Source organism: Ceratotherium simum, chromosome 24 (assembly GCF_057802395.1).
Source record: "Ceratotherium simum simum isolate JZ-2026a chromosome 24, ASM5780239v1, whole genome shotgun sequence".
Taxonomy (NCBI): domain Eukaryota; kingdom Metazoa; phylum Chordata; class Mammalia; order Perissodactyla; family Rhinocerotidae; genus Ceratotherium; species Ceratotherium simum.
Genome location: NC_141923.1, coordinates 28162216 through 28189414, shown reverse-complemented (window position 1 = coordinate 28189414; position 27199 = coordinate 28162216). Strand labels below are relative to the sequence as shown.

Genomic DNA, 27199 nt, shown 5'->3' with positions numbered 1-27199 from the left:
ACCTACACACTGTTTATCAAGCCATGCTGTGGCAGTGTCCCACACATAAAGTAGATGAAGATGGGCATGGATGTTAGCCCAGGGCCAATCTTCCTCAGCAAAAAGAAGAGGATTGGTATCGGATGCTAGCTCAGGGCTAATCTTCCTCACCAAAAAAAAAAAAAATTGACAATGTAAAAAGTTTAAAATCACGCATGGCAATACTACATATTACTCAAGTATACATACAGATATGGTTCAAGTATAGAGAAATGCATGAGAATGATAAAGGCCACGTTTTGGAAAATGGTTACCTGGGTGGGGAGGAAATGGGATTAGGAAGGGACATACAGGATATACAGATATATATTATATCATAATTTATTAAGCTTAATGGTGGATACACAAGTATTTATTATTCTTTAATCTTAACTATTTAAAAATAATTTATAATTAATACTATTGAAAGAGACCCATCTTTTGATGTAAAAGCTAATTTTTCATTTCTTTCCTTATTAGTCTTGTTAAATATTAAATTAGTTTATTGATTTGGAACCACAAAATCAGCAATCTTTCATTCAATAAGTATTTACTGTTGAATGATAGAATGTTCCAAGAGTTCAGAACTTCATCTGAACATTATAACATTTGTAATAACCTGTTTGGTTGATTGACTACTTCTTCTTTCTATGAGGGCAGGGTCTCTGTCTTATTCATTCTTATGATTTCTGCTACATCATAGGTGTCAATAAATGTTAAATTAAACTGAATAAAACATAATTATGACAGTTTTTAACCTTACAGAGCTTTCAATATACTAAGGGTAAGAAAAGATATAGGACAATCCAGGTTATGATAAGTGCCATAAATTATGAGCAAAGTCCTATGGGAATTCATTCATATGTTTATTCACTTGACATACGAATAAATGAATGATATAATATATATTTATTAGGCATCTCCTAGGCACTGGGTATACAATTATAAACAAGAGAGATGTGGTCTTTGGTTTTTCCATGGCCCCCTTCTCACCACCTTCATCACTACATCACTGGCCTATGCCACTAACATCTTTTACTTGGATTATTGCAATAATCCAATGGTGTAATCCTAACTAGTCTCCCTACTTCCACTTTGCTCCCCTACAGTAAAATCTCAACTGCAGCCAGAGAAATTCTGTGAAAATCTAAGTTAGAGTTCATCAAGCCTCTGCTCTAAAACCTCCAATGGCTTCTCATCTGTGGGAGATTACACACATGGCCACAATTCTTTAAATTCCTCCTATCAAGATGTGAAGACTGTTTCTCAACCCATTGAGTCTGCGCTGGCCTTGTGACTTTCTTTGTCCAGCAGAATATTGCAGAAGGAACACTGTGTGTATTCTGAGCCTGGGTCTCATGAGGCATTGAATGCTTCTGCTCTTAGTCTTGGAATCCTGCAACTGCTGCATAACCAAGCAAGGCAAGCCTGTTGAAGGATGAGAGACCACATGGAGCAGAACCATCCCAGGCAAGGCCATCCTAGCAGAGCCAATTATCAATCAACCTACCAGCCATCCAAGGACACATGACAGAGCCCAGCTAAGATCAGACTTGCACAGCCTCTACCAGAAGAACCTTCCAGAGACTCTCAGACTCACAAGCTAAATAAATACTTGTTGTTTTAAGCCATTGAGGTTTTTTGTGGTTTGTTAGGCAGCAAAACTAACCAATACACCATCTCGTTCAGAGAAAAAGTCAAAGAACTAACTGTATCCCCAGACTTGGAACATTGTTGGTACATGGTAGGTGCTCAATAAACATTTGTTGAATAAAAATTTATAAATGGAATTAACATTCTAATGAGGGAAACAGGAGAAAACTAAGTAAATAAACTAGTAAAATAGTTACAAAATTTGGTAAGTTCTATGAAGAGACAAAGTAGTGGCTGAGGTAGAGCATCACAGAGGGGAAGCGGCAGAGAGTCCTCCAGGAGCTCCCCATTTCTTCCAGAATAAAAGCCAAAATCCTTATAGTGGCCCCCAAGGCCCTATACGACCTTGCCCCCTGCTACCTCACTGACTTCATCTCCTTCCACTCACTGCCTGTCTGTTCCAGCCACACCTGCCTCCCTGCTGTTCCTCTAACAAACTAATCACACTCCCACCTCAGGTCCTTGCTGACTCCCTTGCTGGAATGCTCTCTCCCTAGACACCCACACCGTGCACTCCTTCCCTTCCTCCGGGTCTCTGCTCAGATGTCCCCTTTCAGTAATGCCTTCCTGACCACCATGTAGAAACAGCAACCCACTGAGCCTGGAATTCCCTAACCCCTACCTGCTTTATTTTCCTCCATAGCACTTGCACCATCCTCTGTATTACATATTATATATTAACTTCTTTGTTTACCGTCTGCCTCTGCCGCTCAAATACAACTTCCACGAGGGAAGGAACTTTGTTTTGCTCAATTTGCCCTTCGGATGATATTGTCTTAGGGCAGAAATTCAGCCAGTGGACACAAAATCTTTTAAAGACCATGCTTCCTGTCAATCCTAAGGCTAAGCCACACAAGCTTTTGGCTTTGAGCCATACAGGGAAGGCAAGTCCTTTTTAAAAAGCCGGCCCCGTGGCTTAGCGGTTAAGTACACGCGCCCCGCTGCTGGCGGCCTGGGTTCTGAACCCAGGGCGCGCACTGACGCACCGCTTTTCTGGCCATGCTGAGGCCACGTCCCACATACAGCAACTAGAAGGCCGTGCAACTATGACATACAACTATCTACTGGGGCTTTGGGGGAAAAAATAAATAAATGAAAATTTTTTTTAAAATGTACATTTTAAAAAAAAAGAAAGCCTGAATGCCCAGGTGAGCATTGGGTGGCTCACTGAGAGCTCTACAAATGCGCTCATGGTGAGGCTACTAACACTGCAGGTCACAGCCATCTTCATAGCATAGCTCACAGTCTGCTAGGGGCATTCTAATCCATGCTGTTACTTGCTTCTCGAAACAGCCCTGACAGGTAGGCAGGGCAGGTTTTACCATCCTCCATGGACAGACAGAGATAGTAAGAGGCATAGAGCTCAACTGAGCTACCCAAGGCCACAGACACACTAAGTGGTAGAGCCAGAGTTCAAATCCTTGTTGGTTTGACTCCAAATAGAGTGCTCACTTAACTATTTTTTACTTTCTCCATTCTGGGCTCTGACCTTGTGACCTTCTTGAATCTTTAAGATTCCAGGCTAATCCTGACAGCCAGATGCCTCTACATAGAAGGCATCTTTTCTCTAAAGAGAGCACCCTGCCCAGAGGCAGAGGTGATGAATAAACTTTTAGAGCATCAGTTCCAGAGCCTCCCCGGTAGCTTGTGGATCTACCACAGCCTTTTCTGTTTGATAGTCCGGAAAGGACCATGCCCTTGGGCCACTTCATCCCCAGCCCACCCCAAGGCAGACTGGATGGCGGGGACTGTGAGGAAGGCCTACCGTAAGACAGGATGGGCAGCTGCCTTCAGTTGAAAACCAGAAAGAAATCTCAGTCCCATTGCTTTATTTTGGTGTAAGTCGGGTGACAATGGAAACTCTTTCCCTGCTGTCCTCTCCTTTCTGCCCATGTTGACAGAAGACGGACTTGCTAATTCTGGCTGGGGTTTTTCCCTCCCTGGGCTGTTTTTCTCTTTTATCTTCATCAATTGAAGAGAGCTGCTCTGCCTTTCAAACTGTCGGAAGGTATCTGGGGTTTTGTGTATTTTTTTTTCTTTCTTTCACATAATTCTGTGGGTCTTTTCCCAGATATGTATTTTCTCTCAAATTAACTTCTAACTTGTTTAAGTTTCCGCCCATGTGACTTCCAGCGTGAGTTACCAGAAACCACAAGAGAGAGAGCGCGCGCGAGCCCCAAAGCGAGCGACATGTCCCTGTGGGGAGCAGTGTTTCTGCACCCCAGAGTGAGGAGGACGCAGGGGTCAGAGGTGGCTGCAGGGCGGGCAGAGGAGGGACCTGTGGAGGGGGTGGGCTGGTGGCCTGGGAGCAGTCAAGAAGGAAGGCCAGCTGGTGACAAGAGAGCCCAGAGGTACCTGGGGCTGTGTGGAGAGCCCGGAAGACTGCAGCCATGCCTCACAGCTCCGACAGCAGCGACTCCAGCTTCAGCCGCTCTCCTCCCCCTGGCAAACAGGTAGAGTCCTCCTTTCCCTCCCTCCTACCTTCTGATTCTCCTGGGGGGCAGGAAGAGGGCCAGGCTTCCTTGTCTTGCCCAGGGAGCTGAGAAGCAAGGAAATGGCTGGTGGCAGGAGCACTCTATTAGACTAAGACATGGTATTTGCAATCAAGCTGTACAAACTGGCGGAGACCTTCATCCTCCCACCCATTCTGCCAAAGCTCCTTTTCCTCTCTGTTCCCCCATGGTGCCCATTGCCTCCACCTCACCTGGGTTCCCACCCCATGAAGCTTTCTAGGAAGCCAAGAGGAGAATGAGCATCAAAGAACTCTGGTCTCTCAGAGGAAAGGGGCTACCTTTCTCCAAGGCAGGAGGAAAGTGAGCAGAGGAGCATTAGAGTGGGCTGCTGGCACGTACAACCCACATGCTAGAGATGTGGTTTCTCAGGAGGCAGCCAGTGGGGCAAGAGAGAAAAGGGATCAGGGAAAAGTAAAGAAGAAAAAAAGCAGGTTAGAAGGAGGAGGAACCTGGGCCAGCACAGAAGGATCTATCTTACCTAGTAGGGTACTGCCCGTGTTGCTAGCACAGCCAGTGGAGAGGGATGCTAGAGCCGCGAACAACACCTCTTTCCCCTGTGGCTTCTGGACAAGAGGAAGGAAACAAATCAGAAGGTGGCTTTGGAGAGTTGTTGGGGACATTCACTAGTAGCAGGGCTCAGCTCTGGGGAAACCAGAGAACTTGAGAGTTCTGGGACCGTTTGGAGTCTAGATTGCGACTTCCAAGTCAAAAGTTTTCAGCTTGAGGGTTGCCAAAAAATGGGGCACCCTGTCTGCCTCACAGCTTCTGGGGCTTTCTCTTCCCCACATTCCTTGACATCCCTCTCTATAGGAAGGCTTCTTTTTTCTCATCCAATACATCAATGGATTAAAATTTCTTCTCCAACTTTGTGGTTTAAAAACTGCATTCTTTCCTTAGCACAGATATCCAAGAGGGCTTTCAAAATGCTGCAGCCAAAATAAAAGCATATAAACATGTAAAATAGCATCAGTCATCAAGATCTAACAGAGGAGCAGCAGATTGGAAGAAGTCCTCGTGGAGACCTCTAGAGGGCACACGATCCAGTCGTCTGCTCAAGATGGTATAAGAGTGGCTCAGACTGCCTGGAAGTCTGTATTCTTCTTAGGAAGGAAATTACTCATGGCTTCCATGGTAACCTGGTTCCCCATCCCCCATAGAGGAAGAGCACTTCCTTCCCATCTAACCCATTGCCCTTCTACTGCAATGGCCTGGAAGTATTGGGCACGTTGGTGAGACGTATGCTTGGTGAGCACAGTCTTGCCCTAGGAACTGTGCCCCTCTAGCCTGTGGTGACACGAGAGGGAACAGGGCAGGAGTTGCAGAAGTGTTTCACTCAGACTCCTACACTTATCCTGCAGCATCTGGGGGAAAGCTGGGGCCAACCTCTCTGCCCAAGTAGAGGACACGGTCATCCGTGGGGTGTGCTTAGACAACACTCAAAGTTCCCCTTGTCCTCCTAAGCACCCATCCACTACCTGCCACGTCCAGGTAATCTCCACCATTAAAGCCATTCTTGGCCTCTAGTTTGTGCTAGGCATTGTTCTCAGGGCCACGGGGAATGTCAAGGTCACTGAGCATACTGAAGGGAACGAAGGGAAAAAAAGAGGCAGATCTGGGATGGGGACCTCAGCCCAGGGATGCAGCAGAAGACACATGGAGTACAAACCAGTGCAGTGGTGGTGATGGGAGGGGGCTTGGAAAGGCATCAGACTTTCGCACTGGCAAATACAACTCCCAGATTACTATAAACTCTCAAGCAAGATCTTTGAGCCCAGTTGCCTCACTTATTATAAGATGGAAATAATAATATCAACTTCACAGAATTGGGGAATTAAACAAGGGCACCTCTGAAAAAGCACTTGCACAGAAGCTGGTACATAGTAGATGCTCAACAAAGTTTAAAAAAAAATAGCAAGAAGGTTCTGGGCCAAAAAGCGCGAGAGTAAGGGTGGAGCAGCTCTGAAGAGGAGGAGAGGTGATAAAACACACTTCATCGCCTTAACCATTTTTTTCCAAATACAGCCCTATTGAGGCCTCAAGGTCTTTTGCTCTCTTCCTGTAGCTTTTGGCCCAAAAAGTTCTAGAGGCCCAAGGGAGCATAACAGAGTTCTCTTTTGGGTTCAGCCTTTTGGTAAATAGTGGGCAAATGAAAAGATGAAGTAATGGAAGGATGGATGGATGTACACCAAACACCATGAGAGACTGTTTTAACTCAGAAGAGAGGAACAGACTCATCTAATTCTCATCATCTTTGCTTCCTAGGACTCCTCTGATGATGTAAGAAAAGTTCAGAGAAGGGAGAAAAATCGCATCGCTGCCCAGAAGAGCCGACAGAGGCAGACACAGAAAGCCGACACTCTGCACTTGGTGAGTGTTCAGACATTTCTCCATCCTCTTGAGCCTTCGACTTTGCTCCCCACCACCTGTGGATGCTTGGACCAGAGTCTGAGTTTGAGTCTGCCTGCATGGGGATGTGTATATGGGGGGAGTAAGTGGACGGGTGAGGGCTGTGGGGTGAAGTGGGGAGAGGAGGCTCTCCTATGAGTGTATTGAGAAGATTCTGTAGCAGGGAATGGGCCAGGAGGCTGAAAGACAAATGAGCCTTTCTTCCTGACCCCCGAGAGGGCACAAGGAGTAAAAGAGTTGAGTGTAAGAAGCCCAGAGGCCAGGTGGAAAGCAGAACCACCTGCTCAGAGAGGCGTAGCCAGAGAGAGCTCCCTCACTCCCGAGCCTAGAGAGCAGAAGGCAGGACTGTCTTTGGGAGGAATTTAGAAAGCATTAAGTGCTTTAGGGGAACTCATTATCCCACAGTGCTAGGATCACATAGAGTCCCAATTGGGCAGCCACCCTGGGCCCTGCATTTGGGGCAAGGAGGTCCACAGGTGCTGCACCTTACTGCTCTTTTCTGATCACCAAGGTTTTATTTTGAAATTTCTATCTTTATTGATATCCGAAGAGGTCTGTGAAAGATGCAGTTTCAAGTGCACCTATCTGGGATGGTCACCATCTTGGCTGAGTTGCCTCCAGTCTCAAACTTGCTAGAGAAGGTTCTGACCCCTGGCTTGAGCAGGGGCCCTGGGCAATGCTGAACTGCAATTCCACCAGCGGCCCAAGGTCCTAGTCAGTGTTTCTAAATTCTGGCTGTGTGCTTCATAAAGCAATGCTTCCCGCTCGTCTCCCATATTATCACCTTACCTTTCTTTACTCTGCCTCTTAATTTGGTCCTTGTTCAATCAACTCTTACTTCACTGGCTCCCTCCTCTCCCATCTCCTCATCCCTTCTTCAGCAGCTCTGCCTTCCCGTCCCTCCTCTTGAACCATTCCCGAACCTCTAACATCCTAGTAATTCATTTCAATGGTAAAAAGGGCAATGGGCACCAAAGGTGAATACACTTGTGTTTACTTGGAGGATTAGCACGGCAATCAGCCAGTTAGAACAGTTGTTTTCATCTTACCAAAAAAAAGGTAAGATATAGTTTTAGAAAAACAGATGCTTCTTTTAGCTTTATAAGGAAGCAGAGAGCAGGCTGCACCATCTTTGATTAGATGCTTGTGTTTTATTTGAAATGTATTCAGCACATCCTCCATTGCCTACTGACATAGTTTTAAGTTCATAAATATTTTTTGAATTGAAAAAAAGAATGAATGAACACCAAGTCTGTTCTTCTCTTTGGTAACTCTGATCAGCAGTCTCAATGTGAAGTTTTGGTGGCCCTGCTACTTACGTGTTCTCCACGATTTCCTTATGGCTTACGGTCTCACAACACGCTAGTTTACTATTTTCAGGTTGAAAATCTATGTTCACTCACTTTGTCTCTATCAGAGTCTGTGTCTAACTCAATATTCTTTAGAGAAAGTAAACGAACAAAGAATTAAATAAAAATTAAGAAGGATTCCGTTTTGCATAAATAGACACTGTCCTGAGACTGGAAAAATGCTATAAGCTTTATAAGTTTGTAATATTTTTCTTTTAAAAAAAGCAGAAACTAAGTATAGCTCAGCAGCTCCACAGTCAGAAGGACAGGTTTTGAATCCCACCTCTGCCACTTGCTATCTGTGTGACTGACTTTAGAGATGTTCTTAACCTCTCTTAGACTCAGTTTTCTTATCTATAAAATGGGAAATGACAATACCCACCTCATAAAGATAGCGCATATAAAAAGCTCAATATAGTGACTAGCGTATAATAAATACTTGAAAAAAGTATAATGAGAGCAATATTAATAATAGTTATTATTATAAGAAGCAAGATCAATAATCACAACTAAGATTATATATATACATAATCTCAGGGCTGAATGTCTGGAAATTTCAGACACACTTTTGATGCTTGAGACTTCTCTAGAACACCCTCCGGAAATGGTCCCCAACTTACGCCTGGGCACTTCCAGTGAGGGAGAGCTCCCTCCCTCCTAACATGAACAGAGGATGCTTCTCTATCTTGAGCTGCACCAGTCTCCCTATAAATTCAACACACTGGCCTTTGTTCAACCCCTTGGAGACATATCGATGAGGGTGACATATATGTCTCTTTGCTGTGGCAAGGTTTTCAACTCTGACTCAGCTATCTCTCTCTGCAAGACAAGAGTTAGAACTAGATTTAGCCCATCTGATGATACTAGTCTTGACTATATTGGGATGATCTCTGGGGCTTGAGGTTCGTGGAGCCCTTAGTCATGTAGTCACCATGTCCACATGCACATCCCCAGCCTCAGACTCCAGAATGTTCCCATCTTCCCCAATACCTGGACACCAACTCCTCCTCACTCTTTGTGAGCACCACAGCGCTGGTCTTCACTTTTTGCCCAGTGAGTAGATCACATCAGAGTTTATACAGCACGCAGTCAATGCAACTTATGTTTCTTGGCTTCAGGCAGAAGCTTTTGGCAGCAACATATAAATCTACCACCATCAAACAGAGGGTTTGGCTGTGGTCTGAAATGTTCATTTCCTCTCAGACGATAATTACCCATCCATTATCCTCTTAATTATGTTTGTGATTTGGGTAGAAAATCTTCTGGTTTACCACCAGCATTCTTAGACTTGAATGCTTGGTTTGCCCTTGACTCCTTTCCATGCTTGGCTCCACAGGCTGAGGTTCTGGAACCATCCTCTGGTAGGACTCATCTACCAATACTTTAAAGACCAGGTTTTAGAAGCTTCTGAGAGTACAGTATCAAATAGGGACCATGTTTATATTGGTAATCTAGTCTATACATGCTAGGGTAATGTCATTTTCTTGGTTTCAACTTTATCACTATTATCTCTCTTAAAATACCAAAAGAACTATCTTATTTCTCCAGTGAGAGTATGGGATGCTTACTACTTAACATTTTCAGTTTCTATCCTATAAGTGGTCTACACCATTGATGTATGCTGTACATTGATTGCTTTTAAAATAGCAGAGTAGGGAAGAAACCTCTTTCAACGATTGTGTTTAATCTCATGCCAGTGTTATAACCTCCCTGGCATTGACTACTCACATAAACCGGATCAAGTGCTTCTTTTCATAATTGCGATATCAACAAACAGAGTCCAAATTCTGTTTTCATTCTCCTTTGGTTGCACATCTCACACAGGCTCCCATCACACTTAGTTCTTTTTCTCCCACAGACAACTACGGAGTCCATTAGGAATAGTAAAAGGAGAATAAAAAAAGGAGAAAGGCATATCTTGACCAGTTCATTTCCAAAAGATATCAACAGCTAATAATTGGGTCCAAAATGATCAGCTGAAAAACTATTAATAATAATAAGAGAATCCAATCAGCTTTCAAAATTAACACAAAGAGTAATAACTTTCCTATACGCAAACCATAACCACTTAGAAAATTTAATAGAAGGAAGGATTCCATTTATAACACAGACAACCACAAACGTAAGGAAGGAATAAATTTAACAAAAAATATGCAGGGCTTATTTTTTAAAACTTTAAAATTATTCTAAGTGACTTAAAAGACATTCAAATAAATGGAAAGATGTACCTTATGTAAAGATACGAATTTTCCTTAAATTAATCTATAAATTTTATTTAATTTAATGTCATCCCAATAAAAACCCAATGGGGTTTTCTGGGGGTTGGAGGAGAACTTGATTAGCTATTCTAAGTTCCCAGTGAAAAATAACCATGTGAGAATTGCCAGGAAAATTCTAAAGAAGGAGGGTCATTAGAGAAGATTAGCTGAACAAGATATTAAAGGGAATTACAAATATAGAAACCAAAACAATGTGGAAAAGACAGAACATTGGACAGAATACAGAAATAGATCCCCCAAACGAACTCGAATTTAAGGTCCAAGTGCATATGTCAAGGCCTAAGACACAAGTACAAATGCAAAGTGACTAGGACGGCATTTCAAACCAGTAAGAGAAAGCTAAATTATTCAATAAATAGAGTTGGGACAACTGGCTAGCCATTTGGAACTAGAGTCTTCATTTCTTATACAATACACTTGGATTAAATATTAAAAAAAAAAAAAGAAAACTAAAGAAATTTGAAAAAAAATGAGCATTAAAAAATTTATCTTGGAATGAAGCCTTTCCAGACAACATACAAAACCCAGAAACCGTAAAGGAAAAGATTGATATACATTACCTTTAGATATAAAAAGTGAAAATTTCTATACAGCTCAAAATATTGTATGCAAAATCAAAGGCAAATGAAAGGCTGGGAAAAAGATCTGCAACACATCTGACCAAAAAAGGATATCTTCACTCAATATATGAGAGCTCTTTTTTTTTTCTTTTGCTAAGGAAGATTCACCCTTCCTTTATTTTGTATGTGGTTCACTGCCAGAGCTGATGAGCGGGGCAGGGCCATGCCTGGGAACCGAACCTGGGCTGCCGAAGCGGAGCATGCCGAACTTAACCACTAGGCTATGGGGCTGGCCCCCGAGAGCTCTTATGAATAAGAAAATGATTAACAACCCAAAAGAAAAGTGAGTAATGATTATGAATAGGCAATTTATAGAAAGACAGAAATAAATGGCAAATAAATATGGAAACGATGCTAGACGGCACTTAGTTAGGAAAATGGCAACTAGAACAGAGCAATTCCCTTGCCAAATTGGCAAAGACAAAAAATGTTGCTAATACATGGTGTTGCCAAAGTGAGGGAGAAGCAGGTACCATCATACACTACTAGTAGGAGTATAAGTCAGTACAGCCCCGTTAGAGGACAATTTGACTATGTCCATCCAAATTATAAGTGCACATACCATGCAACTTGGCACTTTTACATCTAGGAATCTATTTACAAACATACCCACAGATTATGTAATTATGTACATGTAAAGATAATCCTTGCTGCATTGTGTGTTAGCAAAGATTGGAAACAAGCTAAATATCCATCAGTAAGGGACGAAATAAACCATAGTTTGTCCATTCAGTGGAATATCATGAAGTTGTTAAAATAATGAATTACATCAGAATGTGCTCATCTAAGATTATCAAGCTTCTATATTCTTAAGTGAAAAAGGTATGAATACCATACATAGTTTGCCCCATGTGTGTTTTTAATAAAAAGAAACATACATGTGGATACGTGTATAAACTTAAAATTTCTCAAATAGGTTGCCCCCAAAATTGTTAATGATATTTATTTCTGAAAAGTAGGAATAAAGGTCTAAAGCAGGAGAGAGATGTTTTGCATTCTTTGCCTTTTTTATATAGTTTGGATGTTTTTATCACATGCTTTTATTTTAAACACATAGATATTTAAATTCTCAACATTGATCATTAGTACATAGGATTTCTTTTCTAATTTTGGTTTCAAACATTGAATAGTCTTCCACTGTGATGTTTTATGCCTTGAATATCCTACGTAAATATCTCAGTCCTTTGGGAGAACCAGCTGTTGGTTGGGATTTGAGTAATCCTAAAGTCTTCAATACTAGACAAGCCACGATAAGGGATAGAAATTGGTTTCATTTGTGTGGCCATCCTGGTTGACTGTAGTGGCTCTCTGGTGCCTTACAGCAGGAAGGATTTTGTGTCAATGTCCCAGTGGGAAAGAGAGTTGAGATAATTGAGAAGCTTTCATGAAAAGGCTAAAAGTACGGGAGATGGTGGGCAGACAGTAACATTAGCTCAGATGGGTGCTGTTGACAAGTCAGATCCAGCCTCGAGGATGGACCTGGAAGCCAGGTAGAGTAACAGGGCCAAATCTGAAAGCTGGAACTTTAGGGACTCCCGTGGATGGGAGTGGGACAGCTGCTTGCCTGGGGCTGGCTCCTGAAGGAGTCCCACACTAGTTCAAAAAAAGAGACAGGTTTACAGGTCCCAGGGTATATCTTTAATGCCGTATACAACAAACATCATGAGTATAAATTATGCATGAAATGAAGCTTTAAGAAATAAGGCTCTGAGAAATAAGACATTTACAATTGCAGGAAAACTGAGTAATGAAAGAGAAGAAGCTCAGCAAAGACGTTAACCTCCCGGGCCTCCCTAGACTGATACTGTTGTTCTTGGTCTTCTGGGGATGGCGGGAAGACAAGGCTGCTTATGGTCCTTTTTCACTGCTGGAGTTCTTTTTCTGTCTCTGGGAGACCATGCCATGAGGTTTATTGGCATAGAGAAGTCATAGGTCAGAAAAAACAAAAAAACACAGAAGGAATGTTCTGGCTAGTTCCACCCTGAAAACGTTCAGTGTAAAATCAATGACTCATCTGTGGGAAAGAGACATTTCTCTTGGGCCTCTGTTGCTATGAACTTCTTTTTATGAAAAACATATTAATTGAACACATGACTGTGTACCAGGCACTGTGTTAAGTGCTCTACTTGCAGTGTCTCATTTAATCTGCACAAAAGCTTATTTTATAATTCCTGGATTAGGTTAAGTAACTTGTTCAAGGTCACACAGCTTATAACTAGGTCTGTCTGACTTTAGAACCCATCTTCCTAACCACTAGACTACACTGCCTCTTCCTTTGGAGTCTCATGAAAATACATTCATCGCCCCTAACCCATATCCTCCTTGAATCTCTTCCTGAATTTATTTTATTGTTCTTTAAGTAACATCCTCCAAAATTCACACTTTTCCTCTTCCATCATTAGGCCTGGTCAAGAAAGTAAAGATGTCCGTATGCAATCGATCAATATGTCCATTTGAGACCATTTTTGAAGAAAGCTGTGTAGCAATAAATATTAACATCTTACGTGAGAAGACCCTTTGGTGCAGCAATTCCACTTACAAGAGTTTGAAGAAAAAATGATGCACAGAGATACTTAATTCATCATTATTTGTCAACAATAAGCAGTTTATCAATACTATAAAATTGGACAGATGCCCAACAACAGGGAATAAAACATATTATGATATATTTATGCAATAGAATTTAATGCTGGCACTAAAAATGACTAGTGGATCTATATTATCAACACAGAGAGATGTCAATGACATAGCATTGAGTGAAAAAAGCAAGTTACAAAGAACGTGCAGAGCGTAATCCCGTTGATGTAAAATTTGTGGGTTTGGGCATGTTTGCATGCATAAAGAGATGTCTGGAAGGAGAATCTCCAAAATGCTAACAGTGGTTATTTCTGAGTGGTTCAGTTTTGAGTAACTTACTTTACTCCTAGTACATTCCTGTAATTTTTTTTATTATGATGAATGAGTACCGTTTTTTAAATCAGAATAAAAAAATAGACTATTTTCTTTGGGAAGGAAAAACATGTCAAGGCAATCCACCACCCCCAACTGCTTGTCCCACTAACGATGGGTCAGCGTGGCTACGTTTGGGAGGCATGTTTGAAAGGAGACCAGCTCCGCACTGGTCTTGACATTATAAAGAATTTCTGTCCAAGTGAGATTGCAGGTCACAGGTCACAAATTGACAGCGCCAATTCAGCAGACATATTTCTCTTGAAATAACGGGACAGTCTCACCGAAAATCTCCTTCCCAACCTGCTTGGGGGTTTTCTTCGTCGTCTTTGTAGGACTCGGTATGGACCCTGCTTCCTAGAGGGCATAGATTGGTTCCACATGACAGTATCCCCTTCAGATTGCAGGCATTCGGTAGAGGGTCCTGTCACGGGTCCATGTGGTAGCTAGTGGAGGGAGTAACAATAATGATGGTCGTACTCCCTTGTTTATAGAATCACAGAATTAAAAGCAAAGTCAAAGATGCTCTAGGCCATACTGCCTTGTTATGATGAGGACCCTGATGTCTTTCTCAAGGACACCCCAGAACCCAAACCTCTTGTCCTTCCACCATTTGCTTTTGTTTTGTGTCACTTTGCTGAACAGGACTTTGCTATGCAGATGCTGCTGCTCTCACATGTCCTTTCGCAAAGGGTAAGCCAAGAAGCAGGCCATTAACCAGAACACCTGCACGACCTAGACACTCTTCAGTGACACAACCCAAGCATACAGCAAGAGACCAGAGAGAGAGAGTCCAAGATTGAGAGGGGCTGAAGTTTAAATGTTCCTTTATTTAAAAAAGGTCTTAAAGTTGTAATCCAAAAATTAAAAGGACAATGACATATTGGGGAAAATATTTTCATCAAACTAAATAAATGTAGCTTTAATATTTATACTATAGAAAGGACATCCTTTTTAAGAAAAACATCAAGACTCCAACAGATAAGTGGGCAGAGGCTATGAACAGAAAGCTTACGTAACATTTTTCCTACCAAAATGAAAATAACCCAATTTTCTATGCTGATTGTGAAAACGATACACACTAAGGGTTCCTCAACCTCGACACTATTGACATTCTCTGTTGTGTGTGGGGGGTGTCCTGTGCATTGTAAGATGTACAGTCTACCCACTAGATGCCAGTAGCACCCCCTCACCCCCCAGTTGTGACAATCAAAAATATTTCCAAACCTTGCCAAATGCCTCCTAGGGGACAAAATTTCCCCTGGTTGAGAGTGCTGTCCAAGGGAACAGACACATAGAAAGTTCTTCCTCCTTAGTAATTGGTAACTTGTGACATTAAAAGGAAAGTAAGAAACCTTCAAAAAGCTAGTTGGCAAAATAAATTATTTAAAATTATAACACCTAAATGCTGATGAAGGTGTAGTAAAATTGATATACACATTCACTGCTGGTGATGATGTATCTCTTACATAACCTTTTTACAGCAATACTTACCATGAACTGGAAGACTGACTGTGCCCTTTGCCTCAGTAATCTCACTCCTAGGAATTTATCCTAGGGAATAATTGAACAGAAACAAACCCCAACATGGATCAAGATGTCCACTGCAGCATTATTTATAATAGCAACATTTTGATAGCGACGAAAATGTCCAACATTGGAAAACCATTTTAAGTAAATGGTGGATCATCCATTAAAAATAATAATTATGGTGATTATGTAAGTATGACAAAATTATGACAGAAAGGAAATTACAAATTATATACATACTCTGAAATTTTATAAAAATAAGTATTCAGGTTCATTAGAAGGAACAAGATGGGAACATGTACAAATGAAAACACTCATGTTAGAGGACTGGATCATGGGTGTGTATAATTTTTAAAAAATATCTTTAATGTAGTTATACTGTATATATTTTTTATTTAAAAACACAAGAAAATGATCAAATAGAGAGCTGAGTGAACTCTGGAGGAAATCGAGGACGAGAACAGAGAGGATATCATTGAGCTAGAATTCGGGGTTCAGGCTTTCATAGGGGATCTTATAATTTAAAAATTACACCAGAACAATAGGTAGGGAGTGGGACTGTCCCAGTAACATCTGGTCACCCTTGATTTAGGGGAACGAGGGAGGGTGACCTGGAGCTCTTATGAAAATTCAAGTGTAGAGATAAAGTTCAGAGCCAAGCAGAGGAGACTAGATTCCTGGGGCCAGAAAGCAATTTCCTGCATCTGAGGACTTTGTAGCTAAAATATTTTCTGGGTACTTAGCTGGCACAAGAATATGCCTTATTGCTAAGGGAGTGGGGTGCTCCAGAAAGTTCTAAAAGCAAAGGCCATATTCCTAGTACTAGCGCCAATGTCAGCAGAAATGATCCATGCTGCTGGACAAGTAGATGTTAGCCTCCTGTGTACCAGGTATGGTTTGTTCTAGGCATGGAGAATACAGCAGGGAGAAGACAGACTGAGTCCCTGATTTTATGAACCTTACATTCAATTGGAAGTCAGACTGGAAAATAAACAGACAAATAAATGAACACGCTAGTCACATGAAGTGAAGAGTGCTTCGAAGAAAATCAAATAGTGCAATATTGAAAGTGACTATGGGAAGGGGATGGGGACAGTGATCAAGGAGGGTCTTTCTGAGGTCCTGACCTTTGAGATCAAATATGAGAAGGGGACCGGGAAAGTCTGAGGAAAGGGTGCTCACAGCAGAGCCTTGATGGCAAACTGTGTGTGGCCAATCAAGGGTCAGAGAGATGCCTTGTGGGGCTGGGACTGGAAAAGAGCCAGGATCTCAGGAATAGAGGCTGTTGTGCTGTAGGGAGCAGGAATCAGATGGGGGGGAGGGGCTGGTCAACAAAACTAATTCAGATCCTGCCTGGGGGGTACATCTGAATCTAAATTCTGATCTACAAAATGGGAAGCAATAACACCTCGCTGGGTTGTTTGAGAGTTAAATGAGGGAGGCAATGTAAAACAAAGCAATATTGCATTTTTCATTTGTTCATTCATTTGTTTAATGCAGAGAGCCTGGCATTTTCCTACAAATCCATCAGATGACGATATTGGCTGTGTTATCATAATGAAAACATATACCCTTCTTTCCAGTTGTTGATAAAAACTTGAAGAACACGAACTGTTCCACTTGGCTTTTCCCCACAGCTGTTCAAGTCTCCTTTGCTTGATAGGGATGGGGAAGGTCAGGTCCTAGCTAGGGAAATTACATGCAAGTTTCTAGAGTGGTGTCATTCTGCTACTCCCACCCCATAGCTTCAGTTTGGAGAACAAAAGCATCGCTAGGCAGGGGTTGGCCCCGGGCCTTTATTAAAAAATAAATCTCTTACACTCATTTGTCACTATCCTAGAGTTACAAAGTAGAAACTATTAAAGTACTTAAACACTCCCTAGGAAGTGTCCTGGACATCACAAATTTACTTAGTAGACTCTTCACATGCAGGTCTCAGATTCTGGTAAATTATTACAGATTCCAGGCTGGCAGTCAAGCAACATGATTTTATTGAACTCTATGTGTCAGGCACAGTCCTCATCACTGAGGACAAAACAGTGAAGACAATGACAGCCCCACCCTCACGGAGCTCAACAACCTAAGGGGTAACTAGTCTGATAAAGTTATTATTAATGAGGGGCAGGCCTGGTGGCACAAGCGGTTAAGTGTGCGCGCTCCGCTGCATCGGCCCGGGGTTCGCCGGTTCGGATCCCAGGCACACACCCACACACCGCTTGTTAAGCCATGCTGTGGTGGCGTCCCATATAAAGTAGAGGAAGATGGGCATGGATGTTAGCCCAGGACCAGTCTTCCTCAGCTAAAAAGAGGAAGCTTGGCATTAGATGTTAGCTCAGGGCTGGTCCTCCTCCTCCTCAAAAAAAACAAGGTATTATTAATGAGATTCCAATAGGCACCCTACCTCTTGCCTTTACATCATAAGAAAGAACTGATCTGGGCTACTTGAAGTTGTTTTCACCAAAAATAATAGTAATGTAATGGTAAGGCTCTTTGCCTTAAAGGCATTTACTTTTAGAAAATATTTTTGACTTAGAAATGTTCTCCAATCTCTTTAAAGATTTTTATATTATATTTATATTATTTATACTATATATTATAAAATAAAATATATTTAATAAAACAAAATATAAATATATAGAATTAAATGTATAAAATATAATAAATTAAAATAAACCGGTATATATTTATATTATATTATTTTTAATATTATCAAATGTTTTTTATATTTAATAATAATTTATATTATTATATTATTTTTAAATTTAAAAAAATTATATTTTTTAATATTTAAAAGATTTATTTTATATTTTTAGTATAATTTATATTAAGTTATTTTATATTTTTATAATAACATAATATTATTATACTGTTTTATATTCAGCTATGAACACGATTCTCTAGCTAGTTGCTCATTAAGCTCACCTGGGAAGTATTTTTTTAATCTTGATGCCTGAGACCCACTCCAGAACAATTAAAGTGCAACCTCTCAGGGGTGAAGTCCAAGGATTAAGATTTTTTATCACTCTTTAAGTAATTGCAGTGTGCAGCCTAGGTTGAGAATCAGGGAGCAGTGACATTTGAAGCCTGTCAGGTCATGGGGTAGAATGTGTGGAGTGAGTTGGGGTGATTATGTGGGTATATACCTAGACACTCTGTCCCAGAGGCCTGGCAGCTTAAAAAAACAAAAAACAAAAAAAACTAAACAAACAGTTCAAACCTTTATGTTGATGGCAATTATTAGTTGTTCGTTTTTCAGAATTGGGCTTGCTGGTGATAACCTTTCTAATTTGAGTTATCAGTCAGCATTGCATTCAGCTACAAGAAATGGAAAAACTATCAAACAGAGGCATCAATAAGTCACAGTTTATTTTTCTCATATAACAAAAGTTCAGAACCAGACAGACCAGGGCTAGTGTGAGGATGTCATCAAAGAACCAAGCTCCTTCTCTTGCTCTGTGCAGCCATCCTCAATATGTGGCTTTCATCCTCAAGGCTGCAAGATGGCTGCTGAACTTCCAGGCATCGATCTGTGTTGAGGGAGGGTGGCCTTTGACCTGGTGAGGCTTTGCCTTTTTAGTTGGGAAGAGAACCCCCGTGCTTACCTCTCATGGGTCAGAATCCATCACATGGTCACCCCTAGCTGCAAGGGAGGCTGGGTATTTGAGGAATTCTTTCCCCAGCCTCTCTAGAGGAAAGTAAGAGAAGGAGTTTGGGATAGATGCTGAGTGAGCCGAACTTTGGTGTTTCTCACATATAAGGTCAATGAAATCGTAGTCTTGAAAGCCAAGGAGCAGGCTACAGGACTCCAGACAGGGCCCTGAGGCATGGCTGATGTGGCTAAGCATCTGTAGATGATAAGGGCGCTGAGGGCCCTAGAGCTTCAGTTTGAAGGCAGGAAAGTGAAGATTTCTCCAGAATCAGACATGTACATTATTCAGTGCAAAGACCTGTGGTTTAGCGATTCCTGTTCTCTCCTCATCGAGTAAGGAACAGGAGTGAGGGCTAACTTCCCCAGGACTGGCGGGAGAGGTAGGTAGGCATAGATCCTATCTGGCTTGGGTAGTGTCCTACTTCTCAGTTCTCAGACTTCTCCAGGAATGGTGGGCTCCATCCTGTGTCTGCATCTGGTGGACTGGGGTTGGTAACTGCTGGAGATTGAACATATAGCTGGGTGTGAGGGATATACAGTAAGTGTCACACATAACTCTTGTATTTAAGTGTGGGTGGGAGCTAAAAGGTCACTGTACCAATACACGACTGCGTGTTCTGTTGAGGAGGAAACACACAGGGACTATTTTCACCCTTCTGGAAATTGTGATTAGAAAATTTGAGGAGAAGGTCAAGACACTAAACCAGAGCTGGTAGGAAGGAGAGCCAAGCTCTGCTCAGAATGCCTGGAGAGTCCCTGCCACAGCCTTGGGGCAGAGCTCGTCCTTGGCCCTGGTCCCAGCTGCCTTCCCTGTGGGTAAGGGACCTGTCTGGGGATTCCCCATCATTCAAGAGCTCTTTGAGTGACCCCCTTCTCGCCCCTCCAGTAGGGAATTTCCCAGAATGTTCCCACACCCCCATAAAGCCTCTTCCTTAGCCACCCCCAAGCTGCTTGTGGTTCATGATAGGAGGGCATCAAGTAATAACCCCACAGATGAGGGTGAATTGTGAACATTAGCATCTGGATTTGCATGAAGTGGGAAAGAAGGAAGATGAGATTGGAAAGCCAACAGGGCTGAGGCTTCACAGGAGATAATTACCAAATAGCACAAAATTTAAACAGACTTCAAAGGCAAGAGAGGACAGTGGGCACCTGAAGCCAGACGGCCTCAATTAGAGCACTGGTGCTGCAACTTAAGCTGTGTAACTTTGAACGAGTTACTTAACTTCTCTGTACCTTAGGTTTTCCTCTTCCGTAGAATGTGGATAATAATATTATCCACCACAGAGGGTTGTTGCAAACATTAAATATAATGATAACTGTAAAATACTTAAAAGAGTGATTGGCACATGGTAGCATTCAATAAATGTTAGTTATTATTAAGTCAAGTTTGATTATTCTTTCAAAAATTTGGTTTCTACTATTTCTCATATAAATTGAGTATACATCCCTCTGCCCCAAACACACACACACACACACACACACACACACCCTTCCCAACAGGTGGGAGTTAGAGGCTCTCGTCTGCTAATACACTCTGATAGTCAATTTGAAATCTGAAATATTTGAGAGCTGGAGAGGGCTGGGAGATCTTATAATCCCGTAGTTTTCAACATTCACTGCACATTAGAATCCCCTGGGGAGACTTAAACAAGCCAATGCCCAGGCTGCACCCCAGAGAGATTAAATCAGAATCAGGTATCAGTGTTGTTAAAGCTCTTCGCAGTATCCGCTTATCCCAATGTGTGGCCAAGGTTGAGAATCAGTGTTTTGGTCCCATCTTCCTGTTTCAAAGTGAGGCAACTGGGGCTCAGAGAGGGAAAGCGAGTCACCAAGGGTCACCCAGCCAAGACCAGGACCCAGGACCCCTGTCCCCAGCTACCGCTGATGGAGCCCACCGTTGTCATGTATTCCGGATCTCACTCTGCATCTGGAGGAAGGTCTGGCCTCTGACAGAGCAGCTGGAGAGGAGTTTCCCTCCCCACTCAGGGCAGGAGGCAGATGATCCGCTCTGTGATTGGAAGAGTATGCCCGAACCAGGATTCTTGTGTTGTATTGAAGGATCGCCCAAACCAAGCCCCGGTTTTCCCTTGGGAGACCATAGGGCAGCCAAGGACTTCTCAGTGAGCTCTGGGACCTTTGGTCACTTGAGTGGCCAGTCTTCCAGGAGAGCAGTTGGGTGTGCTAGAAAGAGCACAGGGCGAAGAATGGGGAAGTCCTGAGCCAAGCTCTGCTCTGCCCCTACGTGGTTATGGGGCTTTGGACCAATCGCTCACTCAGAGTTTCTGGACCTCTGAGAAAATAAGTGTCTTGAGGAGAATACTCTAGCCCTTTCTCCCAGCAGCTGCTGCCACCAGCCTGTGGTCATTTTGTGAGGTATGCAGAGTAGATTTGTCCCAGGTCTCAGTGGGCCTCATCTGTAAAGTGGGGATGATGACAACAGCTGGCCTTCCGTATCCACCTCAGAGGGTTCTTGTGAGGAGCCTGAAGCACGTTGATGCCTTCTGAAAAGTAGGAAGCAGGTTACCTGGGTGGCCAATCGCAGGCTCACCCCTCCCCCTCTATAGCAGGAGACATGCACGTTAGAAGCCAAAACTTACATCCTAAACATTTCTTTCCTCTGCCCCCTCACTGAGTTCTAGTTTTCCAGCCCCCACTGGAAAGTGAGGGGGGAGTTAGAGGATGTGATCATTGTACCTCTGGGTAAACAGCTGCTCCCATGGCTGCCTCTGCCACTTGTCCCCTTGTGAGCCCTTTCCAGGGCATGACTGCCCCAGGGAGGGTCAGAGGGGACCGAGCAACTGCAGGTGGGGATGTGGAGGGATGAGGCCCCAGATTAGCCACTTCCTCCTGCAAGGGAAGTGAACTCTTCCTCCTGCAAGTGTCTGGCGGGCTGCAGGGCCCTGGGCTGGCAGAGCTGGTTTCTCTGGGGCCCTTGCAGGAAGCAGTCTGCTTCCCAAGGTACAGACAAGTTTCTTGTCACAGGTGGTTGTTTTCTGGTTAGAGGCGGCAGTGGTTATGAACCCCTCCTAGCGCTCTGGGATCTGCAGGCCAGGGGGGGGCGGGCAGAGGGAGCCGAGAAAGCCAGAGAGAGCTCAGCAGAGCTTGCTTAGGGAGGAAGAACCTGCTGTCACTTCCCGAAAGCTAGGCCTGCCTCTAGGCGGGGAGAAGGTCAGAGCGGTTGGTCCCTGCAGCCCGCCTACCCCGCCCCTCCCTCTGCCTTGGGGTTTGCCCAGGCTCTTCGGAGCACAAAATTTACAGTAAATGTTGTCACTAGTGGAAACTCTCAGAGGGGGCGAGGAAAAAGGCTAGAGGAAGGGGCCAGGACTCCCGGGCCCCAGTTCCCGTCTTACCAACGCCCCCCAGTCTCATGTGTGGCTTTATCTTACCTTCCGGTAAAGAGGGGATGCCCTCCCTCTGGGATGAGCCGGGAAACGACCAATGGTAAGATGAATGAGCCAACCAAATCTTGCAGAAGAAGAAGCCAGGACCTCCGACTACACCATTGCGGCTCTTGGTGTCCCACATGCACCAGCCCATTCTAGAGATGAGGGTTTCCTCTGCCCTGACCTAGGCACATTTTCTAGCTCAGAGCCACATGCAGGAAATGCTGGGCTGAGGCTGAGCATGCTGGCATCTGTCCTCCACGAACGGATGGAAGTTGGCTTGATGGGTAAGGCCCCAGTTATACGCTCCTCTTTTTTGAAAGAACCCCCATTGTATATAAATATATATATACCACATCTTCTTTATCCATTCAAAAAGGCAAAATTGTGCCATTTGCGACGAGAAGGATGGACCTTGAGGGTATTACGCTGAGTGAAATAAGCCAGACAGAGAAAGACAAACACCATACGATTTCACTCATATGTGGAAGATAAACACACACATGGACAAAGAGAACAGATTAGTGGTTACCAGAGGGGAAGGGGGTGGGAGGAGGGCGAAAGGGGTAAAGGGGCACATATGTATGGTGATGGATAAAAACTGGACTGTTGATAGTGAACACGAGGCAGTCTATAAAGAAACTGAAATATAGTGATATACACCTGAAATTTACACAATGTTATAACCCAAGATGACCTCAATAAAATAATTTTAAAAAAAAGAAGCTCCCAGGTGCACACATTAGGGTAATTGGCAGTGTAACTAGCTCTCTCATTAGCCTACAACTCATGCTCTTGACGGATGATTTAAGGCAAATTTTAAATGTCAAGTTATCTTACATCTGCTCACTGCCCACCACAATTTTGAGTCAACTTCTAGTCCAGCTGCTGATGTCATCAGACAGTCAATCAACAAACATTTGAGTTCATACCATGTGCCAGGCACTTAATAAGTGGTTGAATAATTAAAACAAATTTAACATCCTATTTAACTAGTGTTTTCAAACTTACCTGATCATTAGAACGTCCTTTGGCAGTCGTTAAAAATTCAGATTCCTAGAATTCACCCCCAATCTCAAACCCACTGAGTTCAAACCTCTAGATTTCAGAAAGGGCCTGAAACTATATTTGTAATAAGCTCTCAAATTAATTCTAATGATATGGCAAGTTTGGGAAATGCTGACCTAAGTCAAACCAGAACTAGAAAAATAAGACCTGGACTCCAAGTAGTAGGTTACTTTTTTGAACTGAAATGTAATTTATTTGCATCTCCAGTGCCATTTTCCCTTCCTCTGTGGGCACCAATGCATAGCAGAGAAGGTCTGTTTGAGTCAAGGAATGTGAACCTTAAAATGCAGTTCCCTTGGGTTTTCTGAAGGTGGAATTGTTTTCTGGTAAATGCTAACTACCAGAGGGTAATTGTTGATTAATTAGTGATGTGATCAGTAATCGGTGCTCTTTACTCTGAGTTTTCCTGATTAGCGTGTATCTGACTGTTCCCCTAAGCAATGGGGCAAAGATGTTTCTGGAAAAAGGGAAGCACATGTGCTTGGGACACACCCAGAGTACCATTAAACAGGCAGGATGGAGTGGAATCGAACACTGGGGTGGATTTTGACCATTTAATATTTATCAAGACCCTAAGTGTTCTAGAATCTGGGTGAAGCAGACAGTTACAGTAACCATAGACTCGGTAAGACTAAATGCAAACACTGGGAACGCTTGGAGAGAAGCTGGTATAACACAGAGTGTAAAAGAGTGAAATTAGTCTAAGATGTTCTCACTAACTGTTTTCCATTTTCTCAGGCTCTGGCCTGCCAGCTAGTTTCCCTTGACATACATGTGCCCCCTCAACCCACATACACACTCACAAGACCCATGGATACACGCATACACAAAGGAGCACACACACACACAAAGTCACACATATACCTCTAATAGGTGGAGCCATATGAAACTGCTATGAAATTGTTATATGAAATTGTTATAGGTCAAAACAGACAACTATCAGCAATTTCATATGGTTCAACCTAGTATCTATGCATATACATGTGCATACATACACGTGCTTATATAGATGCACACATACACACTTGTGACACAAATATATATGCACATGTGCACACACTCACATGTGCAGAGAAATTCACCGATGCCCTTCTCCATGGCTGTGTTAGTGAAAACCTAATCTGGGCTCCCCTGCTCCCCCACCCCAATCTTCCTGCCTTCGCTGACCTTAATCTCCAATGCCCATCCTTCCCCCTCACAGGAGAGTGAAGACCTGGAGAAACAGAACGCGGCTCTGCGGAAGGAGATCAAGCAGCTCACAGAGGAGATGAAGTACTTCACGTCGGTGCTGAGCAACCACGAGCCCCTGTGCTCGGTGCTGGCCACCAGCGCGCCCTCGCCCCCCGAGGTGGTGTACAGCGCCCACGCCTTCCACCAGCCTCATGTCAGCTCCCCACGCTTCCAGCCCTGAGCTTCCAGAGGTGGGGGAGAGCAGAGCCCCCCACCCCCAGCTGCTCGGGCAGGCCTCAGGAGGGGCACACAGACTGTGGCCAGGCTGCCCTCGTCCCTCAGAGCCCTCTCTCCATCTGGAGACTGGCGGCAGAGGCCTGGACAAGGATTAAGCGCAGGACCGCAGCAGCTGGAAGTGTGTGAGACCGCCCAGCAGTGAGGCAGCCCATCTGTGTGTACTGGACCCCATGTGGTGGGAGTTCCAATCCAGAGTTGTATCAAGCATAATGCCCAAGTCCCATGGTGCAGAGGGAGGAGGGCAGGGAAGGGTTATTTTTCTAAATAAATATCTTAAAAGAAACCAATTTGGCAAAGCAATTTCCTCTTTTACACTGTCCCTTGAAACCCTAAGTTCTGTGGGGTTGGGGCCTTCTTTTGTTCTTGGCCTCAAGAGCCCTTAAAGCTCTAATAGCTCTTCTTTTCCATGGTTTGTTAATCCACTTGGGAAGCTGGGTTTTTTCAAACCATCTTCAATCCTCCCTCTAGGCATCTTCTTGATTTTCCTCCCCAATCATTTCACCCTGACCGCCCATTATTCATTGCCTCGTGCTTTCTAGATTGTCAGCGGGTCCAGACAGGGAGAAGGAGCAGAGCAAGATGCGTTCAGTGGAGTGGTCATTCAGGGTGATACTATCATCTCGCACTCACACAACTACGCTTCTCAGGTCCAGCCAGCCAGCTCTGGGCGCTGCTGCATGCCAGGCCCTGTGCAAGGTATTCTAGTAATACAAGGGCGACACCTCACAGGTAAGGCAGTGCTTTCCTCATGCTCTCATCGGGCAACAGGCAGCTTAGGGACACAGGGACTGTCCTGCCCAAGGGTCTACATGTCCTACTGAGGATTTCACCTCCCTCAGGAAGCTGTGGTAAAGCACTCACAACTTTGCCTGTCTCCATGAGGCTCTGCAGGCTGCCATTTTGAGCACAGTTGGAGGGCAGCAGTGGCTCAGGTAACAGAATTGTCTTCAGGGCTTCAAGTTCACCAGTTTGGGCAGAGCCTGAAACCAGTGTGCTCCAGTTCCTCTGCTCCCATGTCCACCTGCTCCTCAGAGGTCCCCAGGCTGAGTGCCCACTGGCCTGCACACCACAGCCTTACACGCACCACTGCCCAAGAGCAATGGTAGGGCCTGCCCACACACACGGTCCCTGCTGAACCAGCTGGGGACAAAAGCGACAGGGATCTGATTCAGCTCCTTCAGCAGTCACCCTCGGTCTCATACCTTGGTCCTTCAGAGGGACTGCGACTGCCCGCTGCCTCCCAGCTGACAGCCATCTTGGGATGTGGTGACCACAGGGGAAAGAGAGGAGCAGGCCTGTTTCCTGGTGCCAGCACCTCCTCCCTCTGTGGCTGACAGCCCTGGTTAGTTTGAGGCAAGGTCTCAATTCTGGAGCTCCCCTGCCCAAGTCTCTCCTACTCCCCTGGGATTACTAAACTCTGCAGAGCCTAGAAAAGCTGCAGCCTAGCACGCGGTCACCTGACCTCCTTGTGTTCTATCTGTGGGAAGAGTCCAACCCAGGGCCTCTGAAGGCTCATTGCCACCACTGGACCCCACACTCCTGAAGCCGCCGCCCGTGGATGCCCAGAGTGTGAGAACTGGGCTCACAGTCTGTTGGAGACAGCCCAGAAGACCTTCCCTGAGCATCAGCATTGCTTCCAAAGCAGAATCCGGCATTTTCACCTTTGGTCCCCCGACAAACTTGGTCAATGGGGCTCTTCTGCCAGTACACGGACTCGACGTAGACCCGGCTGTGTGATGAGGAGCTGACGTAAGGAGGATCTCTCTCATCCATTTCCCTCAGGGCCTGGTGTTTGGTAGCTCATGCTCTGGGTGGCTCTGTCCCACCCGTGTTGACGGGCAGAGCAAAGAAGACAATTGTCACTTCAGATGCTGCGTGCATTGAATAGAACTGGCTTTTCTTTCACAGTCTTAGGAAGCAGAACTTCAGGCCCTGCTTTCTTTGCAGCCACCTCTGCCAGGGCCGGGCCTCTCCTTCCAATCAGAGATTTTCCTCCCCACCCCTGCTCTAGCGCTGTGATTTCCCCCCAGAAACTCCCGTAGAAGGCACATGACCTGTGCTGGACATCTTCTGAATGACATTCAGGGCGAGAACTAGAAATGCAGAGCTCACGTGCGCTGTCCCATCTCTCAGCAAGGACTTCTCTTCCTCTTTCGGTCTCCACTTTCTAATGACCCCGGGCAGTTCCACTTCTCCTTTCTGATCAGTCTGGTAGAGGCAGCAGAAGGCTGAGCTGAGGGTGAGTGCCCATGCCCACCATCTCCACACAGTGAAATTGGGGGGACAGCTATGAGTAGATTTGAACTTCCAGA

General features: G+C 44.1%; 1 protein-coding gene across 1 annotated transcript; it reads left to right on the top strand.

Moving 5' to 3' along the window:
* The first annotated feature begins 3875 nt into the window (after positions 1 to 3875).
* On the top strand, positions 3876 to 25131 carry BATF (basic leucine zipper ATF-like transcription factor). Its single transcript, XM_004426375.3, has 3 exons — positions 3876 to 4124; positions 6447 to 6551; positions 24622 to 25131. Exons 1-3 carry the CDS (start codon positions 4062 to 4064, stop codon positions 24829 to 24831), a joined length of 378 nt encoding a protein of 125 aa, XP_004426432.1. The 5' UTR covers positions 3876 to 4061; the 3' UTR covers positions 24832 to 25131.
* Positions 25132 to 27199: the final 2068 nt, after the last annotated feature.

Excerpts from the sequence above, each read along its gene's own strand:
- BATF (XM_004426375.3), top strand. The coding sequence starts at position 4,062 with ATGCCTCACAGCTCCGACAGCAGCGACTCCAGCTTCAGCCGCTCTCCT. Across the intron at positions 4,125-6,446 it reads CTCCTCCCCCTGGCAAACAG|GACTCCTCTGATGATGTAAG; the intron begins GTAGAGTCCTCC and ends TTTGCTTCCTAG. Across the intron at positions 6,552-24,621 it reads AAGCCGACACTCTGCACTTG|GAGAGTGAAGACCTGGAGAA; the intron begins GTGAGTGTTCAG and ends TCCCCCTCACAG.